The sequence below is a fragment of the Xiphophorus maculatus genome, chromosome 6, assembly GCF_002775205.1.
Source record: "Xiphophorus maculatus strain JP 163 A chromosome 6, X_maculatus-5.0-male, whole genome shotgun sequence".
In the NCBI taxonomy this organism is placed as follows: Eukaryota; Metazoa; Chordata; class Actinopteri; order Cyprinodontiformes; family Poeciliidae; genus Xiphophorus; species Xiphophorus maculatus.
This window is the reverse complement of record NC_036448.1, coordinates 1168870-1187900: the sequence shown is the minus strand read 5'-3', so window position 1 is coordinate 1187900 and position 19031 is coordinate 1168870. Positions and strand designations below refer to the sequence as shown.

The window sequence follows — 19031 nt, the reverse complement described above, 5'->3', positions numbered from 1 at the left end:
TATTATTCCACACTAATTACAGAGTCATTCAAATGGCCTTTCAGGGTAATTTAAAAACTTTTTTGGATCTAAAATACAAACAGAGGTTTAGGTTACTCTCAGGAAATCTGCTGCTATCTTCTCAAAAGGCTCAAAGATAAATGAAGTTAGCGCAACAGGCTTAATGTTATACATAAGTGCAATTAGACAGTCTTTCCAGGAGGGAGGGACCCCCAAGCTCCATTCAGACGTTACCATCCAGGTAAATATATCCTGGTAACTTCTGAATGTTACCTGCTGTGATCATTCATTTCAAATATACCAGTAGAGGGAGTAAGAGAGCGGATGGAGAAGAGTGGTCTATAAACAAGGCAGCTTTCCATACAGTATGTACATTTTCTATATATTTCCCTTCCTGGACTGAACAACCTAAACTTCTCAGAAGTGGGGGATGTTCTGGGTTTGAGTGTCTGATTTTCGGCGCAGGTCCCCTACATGACAGACTCCAGCAGCAGTCTGTCTATCTGCTCCTGACGCTTGAAGAGACGTAAGCAGTGAGGACGTAGCTGTACAGGATCATTCCGTGCTGATTGGTTACTGGACCACGGGCCGCCTTCTGTAAGACACCCCTCCGCAGGGTATACTGACACGTGAACGTTTGGAAAGCGGGGCGCACAGTTACTATGCCGGGGAAAGTCAGCGTGTGTCCCAGAGTTTCCGCGGAGAGAGGCAAGAGGCCTCCCTGCTGCAGAGCCCGCGGACTGGGCTGAGCGACTGGCGTCATCTGTGCGTGTGAAGCGGCGCTCCACAGTAATCCCTGTGGCTAGATCCGCCAGCCAGCCAACCAATAGCTCCAGGACAGACGGTTACTCAGTCATACAGATCATAATTTGGGCTACTATGAAAATATTTGACATAATAATGCAAGCAGCGAAGTTAAAGCGTTTTGAGCGAACAGCTTAGAGTTGTCTTTCTGACGCAGCCGTGTTGACGTGTAAACGCAGTGAGCTCGCGCTAGTGCTGTTTACATGCGTGCAGAACTAAAACACTCGGCAAACGACACGGTGACGCAACTTTTTAATGCCTAAATAGCGAGGAGAATAAGCCAGGAGGAAAGTTCAAATACAGCTTATAAACTTCTCCAGGCCTGGCTTTGATAACAGCATCTCAACCACTGTAACCTCGTAGAACAGGATGAACAAGATTAGCAACAACGCACCTTTGCCTTTTGTGCTTGACTTTGAAGTCTTCTTTGAAGCCATGCTGGATGTGTGGCAGAACCGAACCTGGAACAGCGTACTGACACAGTTCCAGCAGTGAAAAGGAATCAAAAATTCTTTGAGATCTGAGTTCTATAAGGCAGGAGGACAAACCCCATCCGCTGTTTGCCCGACAGCTCTCACGGCCAATAAAATGTGGCACTTACAAAAATAGGCGAGTCTTACAGATATCCAGGCCAATGGTATTCCAGAAGCGTTGGGCTTATTCAAGCGTGTGGCTAGTCTTTATCTTTGTCCCGCCCCCTGTGTTCCCCTGGAACGTGGCAAGATGGTAGATCCAGTGGCGTCGCCTCTGCTCCCTGCATTTATGGCCACAGCGCTTAATGTTTAAATAAAGGAATATTATTTGTAGTTTGCTAATTTATATTTGTGTTTTGTAATGCAGAGATTGATTTATCAAAACCTTCTAATTTACAGTACATTGACTGCAGTATAATGATCATAAATAAACTTGACTGAAAAATCAAGTCATCAGGTCGCTATGCCAAAACCTAAAAAAACAACAATAGACAATTAACAAAGTAAAAGATGCATGGTTTACAGAGTTTGATTCTTTCTTAAAGATTTTTTCTCTCAATTTTCCAGCAAATCTAAGCCTTGAATTAGATACTGTATATCCAGATTTGTTTGGCAACCCAAAAGTAATCATTACCTTTCTAAATCTTTGTCAATTTGTTGATTTCCTGTTTGACCATTTCCTGTAATACTTGTGTGTTGAACTCTGCGGGTAGAGGCTTATGTGGGGCTGTTTTCTTTGTTCCATTATCTCTGCTCCTGCTGGATTTCTGTCCATTCCCTCATGCTTCTATACATTCTGACTATTCAGCCTGTACACATACAAATGCAAAGTTCTAGATCCAGTGGAGGTATGTCATTTACTTTCTCATTTTTTAAATTCAAATTATTTGATTATTTTCAGATAATCAAATAATTATCAAAAGATAATTATTTGATTATCCCTCTAAAGCTTTATAGGATGTCCCTATAATGCATTATTTAGATACCATGTAAACAGAAACGTCATCTATCTAGAAAAGTAGGATCATGAGGATTAAATAAATGGCACCAGATGGGATTTTTAAAATAAATTCTTCTCTTAGGACTTTGCACTTTATGACAGGCAGATGGCGCTGAAATAATGGAAGTGACGGTTGGCAAAATTACGTTTTACATGCAGATATATGTAAAATATTTCAAATATTGTGAAAAAATGCAATCCATTTTGTCATTCACTTCATGAAGTCATATATTGCATAGTTTCACTGCACATAGATGAAATATTTCAAGTCTTTATTTCTTGTCATATTGATGCTTATAACTTATAGATAATGAAAACCCAAAACTGCAGAAAATGTGAATATTATACAATATTACACTGAGTGATGTGGGAAGAGAGGACATCAGTCAGTCTTGGCTGCACAGCAAACAAAGCTGGATTATTGATTCAACACAGCAGAATTCAAAATCACAGCCTTCCCATCAGTCTCTCTGTCACATCTAGCAGTTCACCTCTATACAGGTCAAGCCACGCCTTCTCAACTTAAATCAGCCAATCACCTCAGCCTTTCAGAGTGGGGAAAAAGGAAACAGTTGACTTTCACACACATAATATGTTAACAATTATTTAATAATAATAACACGGCAAACTGTACTTGCCACCATCACCCCTACAAAAGCTATAAAAAGAAGACCCATCTAGGAAATGTATGGTGTAAATTGAAACAGTCTTTCCAAATTAAAGTAGCACAAAACCAAAAGCTGACATTAGAAAACAAAACTAGTTGGTTTTTTTTTTTAAATCCAACATGTCATGCTGGACTGTACATAACTGCCCAGAAGGTGGCAGTATAACAAATATTTGACACTCAAACTTTACAAAAGGCGAAATAAAAATTAAGGCAAAGAAACTGGATGAAAATGATGTGTTTTAGTTTAATTTTATTTCACTTTTGTCTTCACTGCCCTTATTGGGAAACTCATTGAACGGTGCTGGAGGAGATCGATTGGTGGCGTCTCATTTACTCCAGTTGCAAATACAAGAATGTTTAGAAGCTTGGGTGATCCTCCATCATAAAACAGTTTTTTTCATCAATTAATATGCCAAATATTCATAACAATACAATAATTAAATGGGTGTGTATCATGTGGACATATGTGGGAAAACTGCAAAGATTTTCTTTCTCAGTTGAAATTAGAACTAATGTAACTGAATAATCAATGTAACCAGCAGTAGGCCAGCCATGTTTGTATGACATTAAGCGACTGTGTAGTATTACTCAGACGAAGAGAGTTAACATTCTGACCAGCATTGTTAATATGAAATGTAAAAAGTGTTGGGATAAAGTGCAGATACTTCAGGAACATCCTTTGTAACTTCAAAATGGAGACAGAGATTTATGCTAACAACAAAAGAACATCCTTTTCTCCTCACCAGCGAGGAGAAAAATACCATTGAGAGGAAGAAACCGCTTACAACTGGGAACTGTTTTTATACCAATTGATGTTTGGGACAGAAAGACCTGTACAGTCTTTACTGAGTACTGTGACAAAATAACCTTTCTCACTCATCTTTATCCTGATTTGAATAGCTTTTGAGCCAAAACTATTTTACAGTGGACATCCACTTAAAATTAGCAAAACCTGAAAAGAAAAGTCTGTTTTGTTCTGTGCTGTCCTGAAAATGTAAAGTAGCACAAACAGAAACAATTCTCCAAATGTTGACACATTGAAGACCACACTGTCTGCTTCGGTTCAGTTTAAGAATCAAATAATCTACTTATGCTGTTTTGTATGAAATAAGCTTCAACAGGTCAGGTCAGTAAAATATAAAAACAACAGACTTCTTTTTTCTTTCCTGCCAGGTTTCAATGTAATGATTAACTGCTTTTCTCTGGGTGCGCACTTGGTCATAGGTCAAGTTTCATAGTGTTTGAAACTGAGGACAACACTTTTACAGACTTGTTACTAAGTTGTGTAACATTGACTAAACAATATTTCAGAATCACATGGAGGGGAGATTAGTGGTTTGGTAAGAAAATCTAAATGTTGGGGGCCCAAGTAGTCTACAATACCTTTAAATTCATTGTTATCCTAATTAAGAGTAATTATTAATTTAATATTGATGATAATTGAAAAACATTGAGTCATAAAGAAATACTGTATTCAAAATCAGTCAGGCCTTTGAATTTGGTGTTGTAACTATCAGTTAACCTGTTTTAAGCAGAGCCCATTGAACTGTTATCAATATAAGCTGATATGCAAACTGCCAGCAGAGATAAGTAGGTCATGATAACCTGCTGTACATGGTTTCCAGAACAGAGCATGTAGCTGTACCATGTAGAACAACATATATTAAAGGCTTTCTGTGCATCTGTCTGAACATTCACAGCTCATTCATCATCAGGCAGATCAGAGAATGTTTGTCTGACTTAGTTTGGGCTGATTGACATGAGGTTCCCTCACCGACCAAAGGTCTGTACAGTGTGTACAGAGCAGCGGCATAAAAACACCAACAAGGAGACAAGGAGTGACAAGGAAAAGAATCGTATGTGATGTCAACTGTCATGGCAGAGAAGCAGGAATAAGATAGAGGGACCTAACTTTGTCCGTTCTGAATATTTAATATAATAAATGAAAAAATCAAAAACGGGGACACAGATCTATGCTAACAATAAGAACATAAACATGACCAGAAGGATGCCGGCTTCAGCACACATTTTATTATCAACTGACAGACGCCATGTTGTCCTGTTTGATACAGCCTATCAACTCACAGGATGTGCCAGAACATATCAGAATGCATTCAAATCACTTTTTGAAAACATGCAATTCAGAGAAAATAACAAATACATTCATAGAACATTAAAAAGTACAGCTTTCAATTGTAGTGTTATGGATCTCAGAACTTTGTGAAAATGATTGTAGCAGCAGCATCATGAGACCTAAGTTCACACAAAAGACCAAAAAGTATTAAAAATATGAAAAACCAGATTAATAACAACAATCACAAAATTCTCTACAAGATTATGACAAAAATTACTGTCCAGTTGTCAGAAATAAAAGTGCTGTACTCACAATAAAGGAGATCTGCAACTGAGGACAATGACTTTTTAAATCTACATAACGTGCATGTGTTGTAAGTTGTTTACAATACAGGCTATTAGTGCAGGAAAGAAAACACAGATATGCAATACAGTAAGACAATAAAAGCTGTACAAGCCATTATCCTACCTGCACACAGTTGCCACTATCAGCAATGACTGTTAGACACAATTTGAGTAGTTTGAGTTACAACATTTAAATTTTCTTTGGGTTATTTATGTAATTTGGTTTAATTTGATTTCAGCTGGAAGTTGTTTTTGGGTATGTAGCTACATCACCAGCTTTGAATTTCTCAGAGTCTCAGAATTTCTGGAGACTGGTGTTTTTTTCTTAACAAAGTAGGAGAAACTCAGTCAGACTGTCAGTATTCAAGCCTTGCCACAGATTCTCATGTAGATTTATATCTATACTTTGACTAGTCCATCCTTAAAAAATAATATGGAATGACCTAAATCATTTAATTGTTGCTCTTTCTGTATGTTTAGGACTGTTGTTCTACTTGAAGTTGAAACTTCAACCTACAGTTTGTGAATAGACCTATATTTACATGTGAAAAAGGTTTTGTTTTGGTATTAGCACTCATCTTATGTAGTGTCAGATGGAGGGAAAACTAAGTTCTGGTTTTGGTTTCCCCTTTCAAAATAAATGAAGGTAAATATCTACATATTTAAAATATATATAAACAGACTTTATTTTTCATGTTGGTAACATTTAAGCCGGGGTTTTATGAAGCACAAACCTTTTAATTATAACTTTATAAAAAAGCACCACATCAAGTCAGTGCTGATGGGCAGCCTGAGCGCTGGTAAGAATCTGAGACAGCTCTTATAGAGGGAGGAAGGAAATGTTAGTTTGTTTGGTACTTGTGAGAACTATGTCAGAAAAGTTATATTTGATTATTGCACTACATTATATTATTTACCTAAACAAAGTTATAAATGTCTATTAGTGCAATGTTGCTTTGATATTGTCTGACAAGCAAAGAAACCACAAGTATCTATGGAATCCACTATAAAACCATATGTTTAGTGATGGGTTAAAACCTTCAATCTATGAAGTAAAACTGAACATAACTACATTCAAGAAAACACAAATAATCAGACATATGAATGTTTCAGGTCATTTTATTATCACCTGCAATCCAATTATTGCGCAGACTTGTTTTTGTGCGAGTTTCGCATGTGAAAAATGACATACTGACATTTTTAAATCATACTTTATAGGTTAAATTACTCTCAACAGAAATCATAATTTAGCATTTTAAAAATAATTCTAAATACATTTTATTTCTTGAAAGCAATACTAATAATCAAAATACAACGTATTCACAGAAACTGTTGCAGCAGTGACAGAAACACTGCATATTACACAACCCACTCACATTATTACATTAACATCTATGTTAGTCATTTCTACATTACTGATATTAGTCCAAAATATATTCATAAGTATGAAGAATAGAGACAGTCAGGTTTATTGGAAAAGTTGTAAAAAATTGTAGATACGGAATGTGATTGAATTAAAATGAACACATTATTAAGATGTTCTACAAGCAGTAGGAATGTGAGTTTAACAAGTTTGATTATATGAGTGGAGAAGTTAAAATGTTATGACTTCTGCCTTTAAAGCTTGGCTGTAGCAAAGGACTGAGCAGGTCTCTGTTTTTAGAGATTGGTCCAAAAAATGTGGAAGATGTCAGCCAGTAGAACCAACATCAGAATGAATGAACTTGGTTCTTTTGAGACGTTATCAGCAGGCAGCGTCTTACCTGCTTTGCCTAACTCTTTCAATGCCTTCATTTTGTATTAGTATTCAGTGTGTGATGATAAATCAAGCTCTTGAGACAATATGTGATATTGGGTTCACAAGAACAAACAAAATAAACACAACATACATCCTAGGGAAAAAGAAAGAACCTTTTCCCCCAACTATTGTAAGATTTTCACAAATCAGGAACCTCACTTGAAGAATGTGTAACTAGTGTGAAATAATAGTCCAGACTTTTCTAGAGTTTTATTCTATTTCTATGGTGTTCTAAGTCTAAGAAAACTTAGAAACACACCGTCTTATGTTTTCAGAAAAATAGGGAATTCCATAATCTCAAATTGTGTTTTAAAGAGTCACTGTTAGGGATGAATCATACAAACACATAATCTTGACTTTGCAATATTATTGGTAAATATTGTAATTTTTTTCTGATTTTTTCCATTTGTCCATTTTCCACAAATGAACAGTGGCCTTTTGCATCTGGGTCTCTGTTTTGAGCAGCTACTGCTAATAATTATTACTAATATTTACTAATAATACTATTACTAATTATTAGTGACTGATGGCTACCCAGTTACAACAGGCTCACAACAGTTATAAATAAAGTGTCTTATTTTCTTATTTCCATTTTAAACTTATCATCATCACTTATACCACAAAAAGAATTTAAAAGTGCTGGAGGCTTCCTAGTAAACACAGTCTTTGTTAGCCAACTCTGCTGTACAACTGGACAACAACTTCCAATCTTATTTGAAAATAAGTTTTAAATTGAGATAACAGGGTGCCAAGCTTAAAGCTCACACCTTCATATCACAGACTCATATTAGTAGCTCGGACTGAAACGGCAGTTAAAAACTTAAATTTGGTGGAAAGATTCTGTCTGTTAACATCTGAGGAAGTTTTTTTTTTTTAGAAGTTCAAGCTATAACAGCATATGAGAGCAGGGCCAATACATGCTATTCAAGAACAGGGAAATTTGTTCTCTTCCCTAGATTTTCAAGAACAAAATGACATTCTGTTCTTTTAACATTTTAACACAATATTTCTTTTAACATGTCACATTTGCATTAGAAAGTGACTTGGATAGAAATCAATTGTTATTAACATTGAAGATTGAGGCAGACACTATACCACTACCAAGCTCCCTCCAGGTATGACAGACTGAACAGTGTTCAGCATTTGAAGCTTCCATAACTGTCTGGTTCAAAGCCAACCAGGTGTCAAAACCTAAATACTTTATTAGTGCATCAAATGAGAATCAGAAATAATAGCTTTACTTTCTGGACCTCAGATTAATCCCAGCCTGTTCAGACATAATCCTGACATCAACATCTTCTGGTTGATGTTTATCTGAGTAATTTTGTTGCAACTTCATCCTCTTGATCAGAATTTGAACTAAAAATGTAACAAGAAAGACTGTTAATTCAAAAGTAAACTTCACTAACAACACACCATCACTCAGATGATTTGGTCCTGAAAGGTATAAAGCAGCTCTGACTTTAGTCATGATGTCACCCAGCCAACAACTCATCCATCAGCCTTCGGTGAGTGTCATTGTCTCATTTTCCTCTGAGATCAAAGTGTCTCCAGTATTTGTGGAAAGGTCTCCTGTTGGGTGGGAAGCAATCTGTTTCAAGAGGTTCTCAGATTGAAACAGTTCCTGGGTCCAAGCCTGACAGACTTCTTCTATTCCCAAACCCTCTCCTCCATACTCTGGAGGGAGAACATCTGGTGAGAAGAGGTCACTTAAAGTACGGTGAAAGTCTGTACCATGCATATGAACCTATGGCAGAAAAAATACCATAAACCTTAGAGTACATCCACAGTGGATATTTGTGTGTAAACCAGTAAGTAATAAAATGGTTATTGTCATCTCTGTGCTGTAGCAGATCATTGTGTGGAAGCGGGCAATGATGATGACTCTCACCCTCTGCTTGATCTTATCTGGTAGAAAGGGACGGATCATAGTGAAGACTGGACGGAAGAATATCGGCTCATTAACCAAATGAATTCCTCTCACTTTTAGTGGAAAAGAGTCCTGAACAAAGGATTATACAATCACATTATTTGGTGCTGGACACAATAACATACAAACAGTAGTTAGAGTTGAGTCTTGCGTGTCATTTTCATCCCATGCCATCTTCATACCGAAAGCACAGAGGATATCTTTCTGGCGAGGGAAGGGTTAATCTGCAGGGCATGGCCCAAACTCCACCCCTTCAGGTCAAATATCACCTTTAAACCTCGCCTCTGTGTCTCTGTCTCCCTGGAGATGATTTCTGATGTCATCAGGCTGACCCTGAACACCTGGAAGGCTGACCAATCTTTTGGGTTCCATTGCCCTGCAGAAATACATGTAGCATTAGGCTTTTGGATAAATGTAACTGCAAATAAGTGAGAGACAGAGTGCACCCTGGGCCAGTCCCCATTTCATCAAGACAACACAAAGGCCAAGACCATGCACACATACATGCACACTCTACTAATAGCATTAGTAGCACACTCTACTCTACTAATAGCATTGTAGAGCAGACAAAAACCTATCATACCTTATTATGAAATGTGAAAGGGAGAAACTCAGAGAACACATCTGACCTCCACACTGAATGGCCCAGATGAGATTTGAGTAACATCTGCTTCATTGTGCAGAATGAAACAAACATTGCTTAACTGGTCCAATGTCAACAAATAGTGTCTCCTCTAAAGCTTGACACAAACACTATTTGCTTTCTATTCTCTCCTGTATCAGGTTGGACCCCATATGTTGGATCAGAGTTTACATCCCAGAGCAGGAGACCTGAGGGGCCATAGAATAACCTCAACATGGCAAAAACAGCCTGTGGACAAAAGTTATCTTTGTCCACATCAAAGATGACATTTACATTACATGACAATAATGATGTCATGACATCATTACTGTCTTGCCAGTGTTAACTCCTGCATTACTGTCATGATGCCATGACAGTAATGCAGGAGTTAACACTGGCAAGATTTTTTGAGAATGTGTTGCAGCACATACACAGGCGTTTAGATTCAGATGATTTTCAGATATGCTCTGCTGGGGGTGCAGTTGCCACTAAATATATTATTTAATAACTTGAACTTTATGCATTTCAGCTAATCCCAGAGGATAATTAAATGTTGTTATAGTTCATTATTCAAGTGTCTTCAAGGACTTGCTGATGCTGATGCATCTCCAGTAGCAGTCTGCTTTACAATGAGTCAGGAGATAACAGTCTGATGAAGAGGATGCTCAGGGTTCTGCATGTTATGAAGAAGCTTCCTTTGTCCAGTCATCTTCAGAGGTTCCCCAGAACAGAACCCGCCTGTTTATGTCTCTCACTCTGATGACGCTATCCCAACAGATGATACGGAATCTGTTGGGATGCCGTATCATCCCAACATCAGCTACAGATGATTTGCAGCATCTTGCTGCAAACACTGAAGGATCTAAACTTGATTGTAAAATGGATGGCAAGCAAGGGTTTTAATTTCATGGGGAGGAACTAGATTCTTCAAGTTAAAAAAGTTTCAATGTCAAATTTATTTCTAAAGCACATTTAAAAGCTACAAAGTGCTTCACAAAGGGTTAAAGCAACATTAAAAACAATAATGAAATCAAAAAATAGGATAAACTTAACAACAGGACAGTGCAACCAAACAGGTCTGATTGAACTCAAACTGAAACCAAAGAAATGAGTTTGCAGGAGAGATTTTTAAAAAAACTGTACAGACTCTGCAGCACAAATATAAAGGAGTTTGTTCCAGAGTCGTGTTTCTGCAATGGCAAAGCCTCGATCTCTACTGGGTTTTAATCTGGTCATCAGCTGCACTAAGAGCATGACGGAGACTTTTTGGATTGTAAAAGTTAAGGAGAACAGTTAGATAATTAGATGCCAAACTTTTATGAGTAAGTAACAATAACATCAATACAAAAATGAATAGGCAGCAAATGTAAATCCTTTAAACTGGAGTGAGAAGGTCATGCCTTCTGGTACAGCGTTTTGGACTAACTCCAAGTGATGGATTGATGATTGATTGATTGATCGATTCCACAATATAAATCCTTGCAATAATCTAATCTGCAGGTAATAAATGCAAGAACAATAGTTGTCAGGCTTTTAGGAAGAATGTAGGATTTGGCAATTTGGTATAACTGATAAAACTAAGTCTTGACTACAGTGGACATTTGTTTCTCAAGTTTAACAGAACTGTCTAAAAACACTCGGAGATTCCTGCATTTCTTGTGCCTGTAGAGGCTTCGTGTGTCACAAACACACAGTTATACACACCAATCCTGTAGATGAGCACCCTGCTGCCAGCGTGGTCCCGCTGTGGGAGAACAGCATGGTATGATGTCTTGAGGAGACCAAAGACAGATGAAGGAGACAAGCATGTGCTGATCTCAGGACTCTCCCTCCTCCAGTGCAGGTAGTTCAGCAAGAGCTGGAAACACATGTGGAAGAACTCTTACAGCTTGCTCTTCTATACATGAGCTTTGCATTTGAGTAGACCAGGGGAGTCAAACTCCAGTCCTCAAGGGACCCTAACCCTGTCCTGCAACTTTTAGATGTGTCTCTGCTGCACCACCTGAACACAATAATTAGGTCATTAAGGCTCTGGAGAACTGATCTACACAAGGAGGAGGTAATGAAGCCATTTCATTCCAGTGTTTTGTAGCTGTGGCTCATCTAACACCTGCTGGACAGTGGCCCTCGAGGACTGGAGTTTGACACCTGTGGACTAGACAATCGAATTGATACACCGTAGACCCCCGCATATTCAATATTCACAGAAAGTTCTGTGGAATGTAAGATGCAAGTTATTTAACCGAAATCAGATTTTTATTCTTTGTAGAGCATATCCAAAATACTTGAAAGAAAGCAGTTGGAAAAGCTGAAATACTTTCATGCATTGATGGCTCACACATATTGGCTGGTGTCTGCTTATTGAGAACAAAACAGTTAGTGAGCACCATTGATTTTAATTGGCACAGATTTACTGAATCCACATTAGTGGATGTAAGGCATATAGTAGATGTTAGCTTCTGTGTAGAACTAAGAATTTCCACTGAGCACTTTAATGAATATTAACCAAAAATACGAATATATTTCTTTGGAACTTAATGGGAAAGACCAACACAATATGGTAAACAATTGTGGAGTAAAGTATACATATATACATGTATAGGGTGACCATATTTTAATTTGGGAAAACCAGGACAACGTTGTGGCGGGGGTGGGGGGGGGGTATATAAGCGGGGAAACTCCATACATTTGCGCTTTTTCTTGTTGGTGGCGTACTGAGAGTAACGCTATCCATCTTCTGATGAAGAACAGGGCTGCCCGCACTGACGCAGCTCACGGATTAGGTGACACGCAGCGCCGTGCGCAGGGCCCTAGTGCCTGTAAATTTAATGGTCCAATGAAGGAAATTTAAAAAAACAGGACATTTCCTCACTTTCTAAAAAAAACCCGGGACGCCCGGGACAGGACGTGAAATACGGACATGTCCCGGGAAATACGGACGTTTGGTCACCCTATACATGTATAAAGTCAAAGTTTAGCAGCTGTTTCTGTGGTAAGCTTATTTGCTGGTGTCCCAACTGCAGAGCTTTGCCCTGGTTGGCTGGGCTCACACTGCTTTCACTTGGTCTTGTTTGTCAGACATAAGTATTTTCCACTCATTCACATTGCAGGACAGTTTGTTTCTAAATCACTCAGAAATTGGTGCTCAAATAAGAACTATTAAATTCTCTAGATTTTAGAGCAAGAGTTAAACTAAAATGAGATTTCTTAATGTCCCGTCTTTTAGGGAATGTTGCTCAATCAACAGTAGTCAACAATGCTGTTTGTTTTGCCTTATGTGTGTTTACATGATCATATATATTGTTTGTAGCAACTCAACCTTTTTGCAAAGTATTAAACCAAATAATATTACTGAATACTTGAGATTATTTAGCACTGTTGTGTTGTTTAAGAACCAGCAACTTTGGCTGCAAGTCAATGGGTGAGTCAGGAAAAGTGGATTTTTTGCAGCAGACATGCTTCATTGGTTTACAGTTGTTCTCTGTTTTGAGGGAAAGTGAATATGTCTCAATATTGTCATCTGAAGTGCCTCAAAGTATGCTACCTCCTGTGAGCTTTATGTTGTCAAAAAGTGAGATTTGAAAATATGTGCTTCTTGTGCCTGAATTATTTATTGTTTAAATATTTATTTCTAGAATTTTTTTTTATTGAAAGTACCAAAGTTTGAATATTACTTTCTGTTTTGTTCACATAACTTTGACAAATTAAATCAGACGTTATGATTAGTTAACATGTATTTGAACATCTTTGTACCAAATATTTTTTTTATTCTTACTTGAGTCATTTTTAGAATGACAAATTCTAAAATATATTAAAGTAAAGCAGCTCTTATTGAGCACAAGTGCTGGTTACTCTGCTTACCTCTGCTCAAATCTGATACAGATGATCATCCAAGATACTAAATTTTCCAGAGAATGGTGGAAAAATCAAGATTTGCCACATGATTAAGAGCAATTTACCAATGCATGAATTTACTTTACACAGGTCAGGTACCATCCAGCTGTAGCAACTATAGGAACTACTGTATGACGCCAAATCCAGACATCGAGAGACATTTTTGTGTAGATGTATTTCCTGCACTGTGAAGAATATGGCTCTTCACTCTTTACATTTGAATATTGCCTCTTTTCATTGAGTTATTTCTCTCAGTAGATAGAGTTTAACTTTTAGCTGGACAATCATCCAGTTAGATTTTTGTAGTTCATCATTTTTTGGTGCTGTGAGGAGTAAAACTAGAGTTTAAAATACTTAACACATTATTTGCTAATTTTCTATTATAATATTGACTGAATAACTACAAAAAACACACAATTAAAACAAATGAAAATCATGAAAATAAAAACCTTATTCATCCAACTTCTTATTTAACCCTGCTTTTAACCAGATTCTTTTAATATACTTATATCTTAGAAGTTTTTAATTATGTGAATAATTCCTTTAATATTGTTATAATGTTTATGCTCTTTCTTTCTGAAACAATTCCTAATGTTCATGCATAGATGAGGCTATGTGATTACATTTAGCTAATGTAGGCAATTTATCCCTGGATCATAGTTAACTATAAATGAATGCAGCCTCAGCTGCTCTGAATGAATGAATGAATGAATGAATGAATGAATGAATGAATGAAACAAGATATAGGATATTTACAATTTATAAAACATGAATATCATAAAGTAAATAATAGTTTTGCTGTGGTAACAGGACTTAATAATGAGCCTCCAAATTAAATTCTACTCTGTGGTCCATGATATGATGGATGTTAAAGTCTGTATTGAATCTGTGAAGGCCTGTTGAGGACGTCAGGAAATCATTTTACAGGCTTTGTGACAACAGATGCCATCTGGAAGATATCCTAAATAAAATGTTTTTGTTTTAATACTATAGTAGGTCCATTGTCTGAGCTCTATTTTGTCTGTTTTGGTTTCAAATCTTCAAACCTTTGGCACGTAATGTATAAAACAAACAAAAAAAAACCCTTATTTTCTTTTCGACACAGAAAATTGAAAGTCTCTGTACTCGGTTGAAACTTTGTTGGTAAAAGCACAAGCCTTCCGGCTGGCTGGTCTCCCAGCCACTAACTGCTGAGTGTTTTCCAGCTGGGAAAGCGCAGGTTCTGTACCTTCAGAGAGAGCGTCAGGTCGAAGTCTCTGGCGCGGAGAAATCTGATGAGGAAGCCGTCGGAGAACGTTCCCACAGCGGGCAGATCGTAGGCCTGCAGGGCTGCCCGCCTCAGGCTCACCACATGCGGCCTCAGCTGCTCTGAGTCGTCAGGGAGCTCCGTGATCTGAGAACCGTTCATATCGCACTCAGGTCGGCTTTCTGCTGCTGGTCTCCTCCGGACGCTGCTAGCAACCGGACAGGAGGGGCCGGTCCGGCTTCCAGAGGGGAGGGATTGTGAGTCGGAATGCACTTGCAGTTTACTGTACAGTGGGGTGAAAGTGGGCTGTTTCGTCACCTCTGTTAGCACTTTGAATGTGTACATATCAATCAACTCATTGGGTTTGTCGCAATTTGTCCCGAAGTAAACGGCAAAGTAATCCTCAAAGTTGCGGACTGGCTATTGATTTGCTGATTGATTGCTATTGAATGCGCTGCAGTCATAGAGATTGTTAAAAGTTGTGCGTGGGGGATATGCACAATTGATGAATGCTTTCAGCCGCCCATAAACAGCTAAATAGTGATCGACAGTATTAAAACACAATGTTCGTATGAAGGTTTGTCATCATTACATCATAGGCTTAATGATTAAATCACAGATCAAGGCGTCAAGCTGGGTCCAAAACAGTAAATACTGTATGTGTTGTTTCTACACTGTGAAACCCAATGGTGCTTTTTACTAAAAACAAGATATTATTTGTAGTCATTTAAGCTAAATAAGTAGGTAATAGTAAGAGTAACTTTTATAAATTGAGTAGATCCAAAACTATCAGTTTGAGTTTCTAACTCATTTACAATAAGTACACACATGCTTATCATTTATTTTCAGTATTGTTGCTTTCTTTGAAATGTTTAAGTTGTGATCATCGACATGAATACGGTTGTGATCACTGACTCAGACCAAAGAAATAAAAGCCCTAGTCTTTCTGACGTCATCACTGAGCTTTGCACACGATGCTGAGATGTCGGCCATTAGAGGAAAGTTTCAACAAAGAATTTTAGCAACTCCAATGTGAAAATACATGGAAAGTGTTTTTCTGTTAAATGTTTATATAGAACTTGAAGAATTTATTTAACTATTTCTCTAATATGCAGAAAAATAGGCCATGCTAGCACATGGGTCTTGCTAGCCCAGCTGCCTCCTATATTGCTTAGGTTTAGTGGTTGAGGGCTTATTTGGGAAAATAGATAAGTTATAATTTTAAAGCTATGTAGCACACAACGTTATGGTAAAATAGACCATGACTAGTTAAAATGATAGTTAAAATGATGAATTAGTTAATCATTTTAACTAGTTTTTCTAGTCCAATCCAAATGTATACATGTATAAACAGCATGTGTGAAATTAGATGTTTTAAATTGGAACCTCTTGCATCTCCAGTCCACTGCAGCACCGACTCTGCAGTAAATATGCACCTTTTACAGTTAATGAGCATGTTTACTCTGCCTCCACATGGTGGCGCAGTGCATAGCACCTCTTTAATAGCTATGAACAAAATTAGAATGGAGCAAAACTTCTCTGCTCTCACACTTAGTCTATGCTTGGACTCTCTGCTCACTTTTGGAGACGCCTTTTCCATTCTGACTGGTAATTTCTCTGGATTACCAGAGATACCATACATACTGGGTTACAAGCAAGCAAGCGAGCCTGTCTGTCTGTCTGTGTCATAATTTGAGGCTAATCTTTTGACCCACATGCAGAATACACTTCAGGATACAGAGAATGTCAGTTAAATAAAGTTTATTGTAAAAAGAGTTTGAATGTATCTTCTTTGCCCGGGGTATGGGACAGCTGGAGATCTGGATTCTGAGGATGGGGTAGATGAGAGGTGAGTAAGTAGTACTGAAGGTGAAAAAGAGAATAATAGGAGACCTTACTAGTGAAATGGAACTGATCCACCAGGGGGAGGTATTCTGCTGGTGCTGGAACTTGGTTTCTAGGGTGAGTGCCGGGTCCAGGTGGGGTTGGAACTGAAGCCAGGAGATCCAGAGAGAATGGGCGGCGATGAGGGTTTGTTAGTTGTACTTCATTGGAGGGCGGACAGGTTGTAGCACAGACTTGAACAGCCAGAAGAACCAGTCGTAGGGATTTATGAACCAGGGGTTTCTTTATGAAGAATCTTGGAGGTGAAACGATAAAACTCATAAGGCACAAAGGTAACAGCCGCTGAGAACCTACAAGGAAAACACAAGGGAGGCTTGAGTAAAACACTTAGAAAACTCAGCGAGAGCACACACTGAGGGGCACAGAGTACCATGAACGGCAACACTCAGGCATCAAAGGACTGGTGACAGGCTTCTCTTAAACACTGGCTGATGACAGATAGGCTGCAGGTGTGATGGCTGAACACCTGAGACCGCCCTCTGGACAACACAGCTTCCTGGCTCCATCTAGTGGATAACTAGAGACAAGAAAAGCAGCCCCACAGAAACCAAAACTCCAGCTTCCCAACAGTCTGTCTGTCTGTCTGTCTGTATATATGTATGTATGATTGTATGATTCAATACATTTTTTAGATTTTTTGAAAGATTTTAGAGGTGACAAAGTGATTTTGGTGACATTTTGTGACCAAAAATGTCACCAAATTCGTGAGCATAATATCGTGTATCCTATTGTATGTATGAGATTAGTGTATCTCTACAGCCCTAATTAGAATTTTGCGGACAAGTAAAATAATAATAATACCAATGCATCACCTGTGATTTCTATGGCTCATAATGACAACTAAAATAATTTGCTTTAAAACTATTGTAATTATTCTGAATTATTCTTTTATACTAAATAAAAGGAGTTAACAAACAAATGTATTTATATTTGCTTTGGGTTCCTTAGACTCCAATCACGTAATAAAATAAACTAAAATAGTTTTAGTTACAAAACTTAAATCAATTTGTGCAATCAGTTTCCCCAAATAACTTGAGTTAACTTGTCTGGTTTTACAGTGTAGTTCTATAAATACTTCATTTGGGCCAGATGTGGCACATATATAGAATTCTTATTTCAGTTTTGGCAGATTTGATCCAGACACAGACGGCATCGGAGCCAAAGCTGGCTAAAATCAGCTTTGGCATAACAGTCTTTTGTCACCCAAAGACTGTTATGCCTTGGTGGATGGGAGCAATACATCCACCAACCCCTAGCCCCTCATGTTCCAGCGCTTATACTTATAGCTTAAATCATTTCAATTCAGTATTTATAGCACCAATTCATAACAAATGTCTGTAAGTGTGGCAAGCTCTCACTAGTCTGCAGTTTGACTCTTGGTGCTAAACTTTCTCAGATACTGAACTGAAATAAAATCTTTTTTCAAATGTGTAAAATGTCAGAGAAAAATATATAACAAAAATGAAAGAATAGAAACAATAGCCAAACATAAAAAACAAAGATATCCAGGTCGAAAAGGAGTAGGAAGAACCCAGCACCTACTAAATCCTACCCTCATTAGTGTCACAGAGTATACAATGAGCATTTCAGTCCAGAATGTAGAATCCAAGGACGCCCCACATGCTAAATATTTACACATTTAATTTTTCACATAGCACCATTTTTACACTTTCAAAATTATATCTGTATAAGACAATGTTGCTTCAGCAGCTCAAGTCTTCAGTTCTCATACTCAAACTCAGTCTGATAAATGAACAGGAACAACAAAATGACTGCAGACTTCAGGTTCCATTACTTTGTATCATCACTCTTCTGGTGCATCATGCCTACTGCAGTCTGTACATCAATCCACATTTTGAAATAACTTCCTTTGTAAGTGCGGAAACCTCTCACTAATCTAGCCCCTTAAGGCTCTTTCGTACGCGACACATTTCTTCTAAAAAATGAGGTTTTGAATCCGACGGTCATCTTTAAGTCTTTACTGGACTTAACAAAAGGAAATAAAAATAACAAACAGATTTAAAACAACAAGAAAATGACGGTCAAAAGACTGTGTTACTCTCAAGGTGCCAGACTTCTACAATGAGCAAGTACTTTCATCTTTCATAACCAATCAACCTATAACCAATCAAAAGGCACCACGTAATAAGCTGAAACACAATACCGTACAATTACAAATGCTTATCTTTTTCAAATAACAGTAACAAATGAAACTCACGTAAACACAAAGTAACATTTTGTATTTTTGAGAAAAATGCATATATGGCTCCT

At 37.8% G+C, this 19031-nt stretch overlaps 1 protein-coding gene and 1 long non-coding RNA gene across 2 annotated transcripts; both read right to left on the bottom strand.

Annotated features, from left to right (window-relative positions):
- Positions 1 to 4958: 4958 nt before the first annotated feature.
- On the bottom strand, positions 4959 to 15129 carry ttpa (alpha tocopherol transfer protein). Its single transcript, XM_023336088.1, has 5 exons — positions 14838 to 15129; positions 11420 to 11573; positions 9276 to 9469; positions 9055 to 9165; positions 4959 to 8910 (listed from the first exon to the last, which is right to left on the bottom strand). Exons 1-5 carry the CDS (start codon positions 15015 to 15017, stop codon positions 8662 to 8664), a joined length of 888 nt encoding a protein of 295 aa, XP_023191856.1. The 5' UTR covers positions 15018 to 15129; the 3' UTR covers positions 4959 to 8661.
- A 1522-nt stretch (positions 15130 to 16651) lies between these two features.
- LOC111608988 lies at positions 16652 to 17154 on the bottom strand. Its single transcript, XR_002752954.1, has 3 exons — positions 17131 to 17154; positions 16754 to 17050; positions 16652 to 16682 (listed from the first exon to the last, which is right to left on the bottom strand). It is a non-coding gene; the product is annotated as an uncharacterized LOC111608988 (long non-coding RNA).
- Positions 17155 to 19031: the final 1877 nt, after the last annotated feature.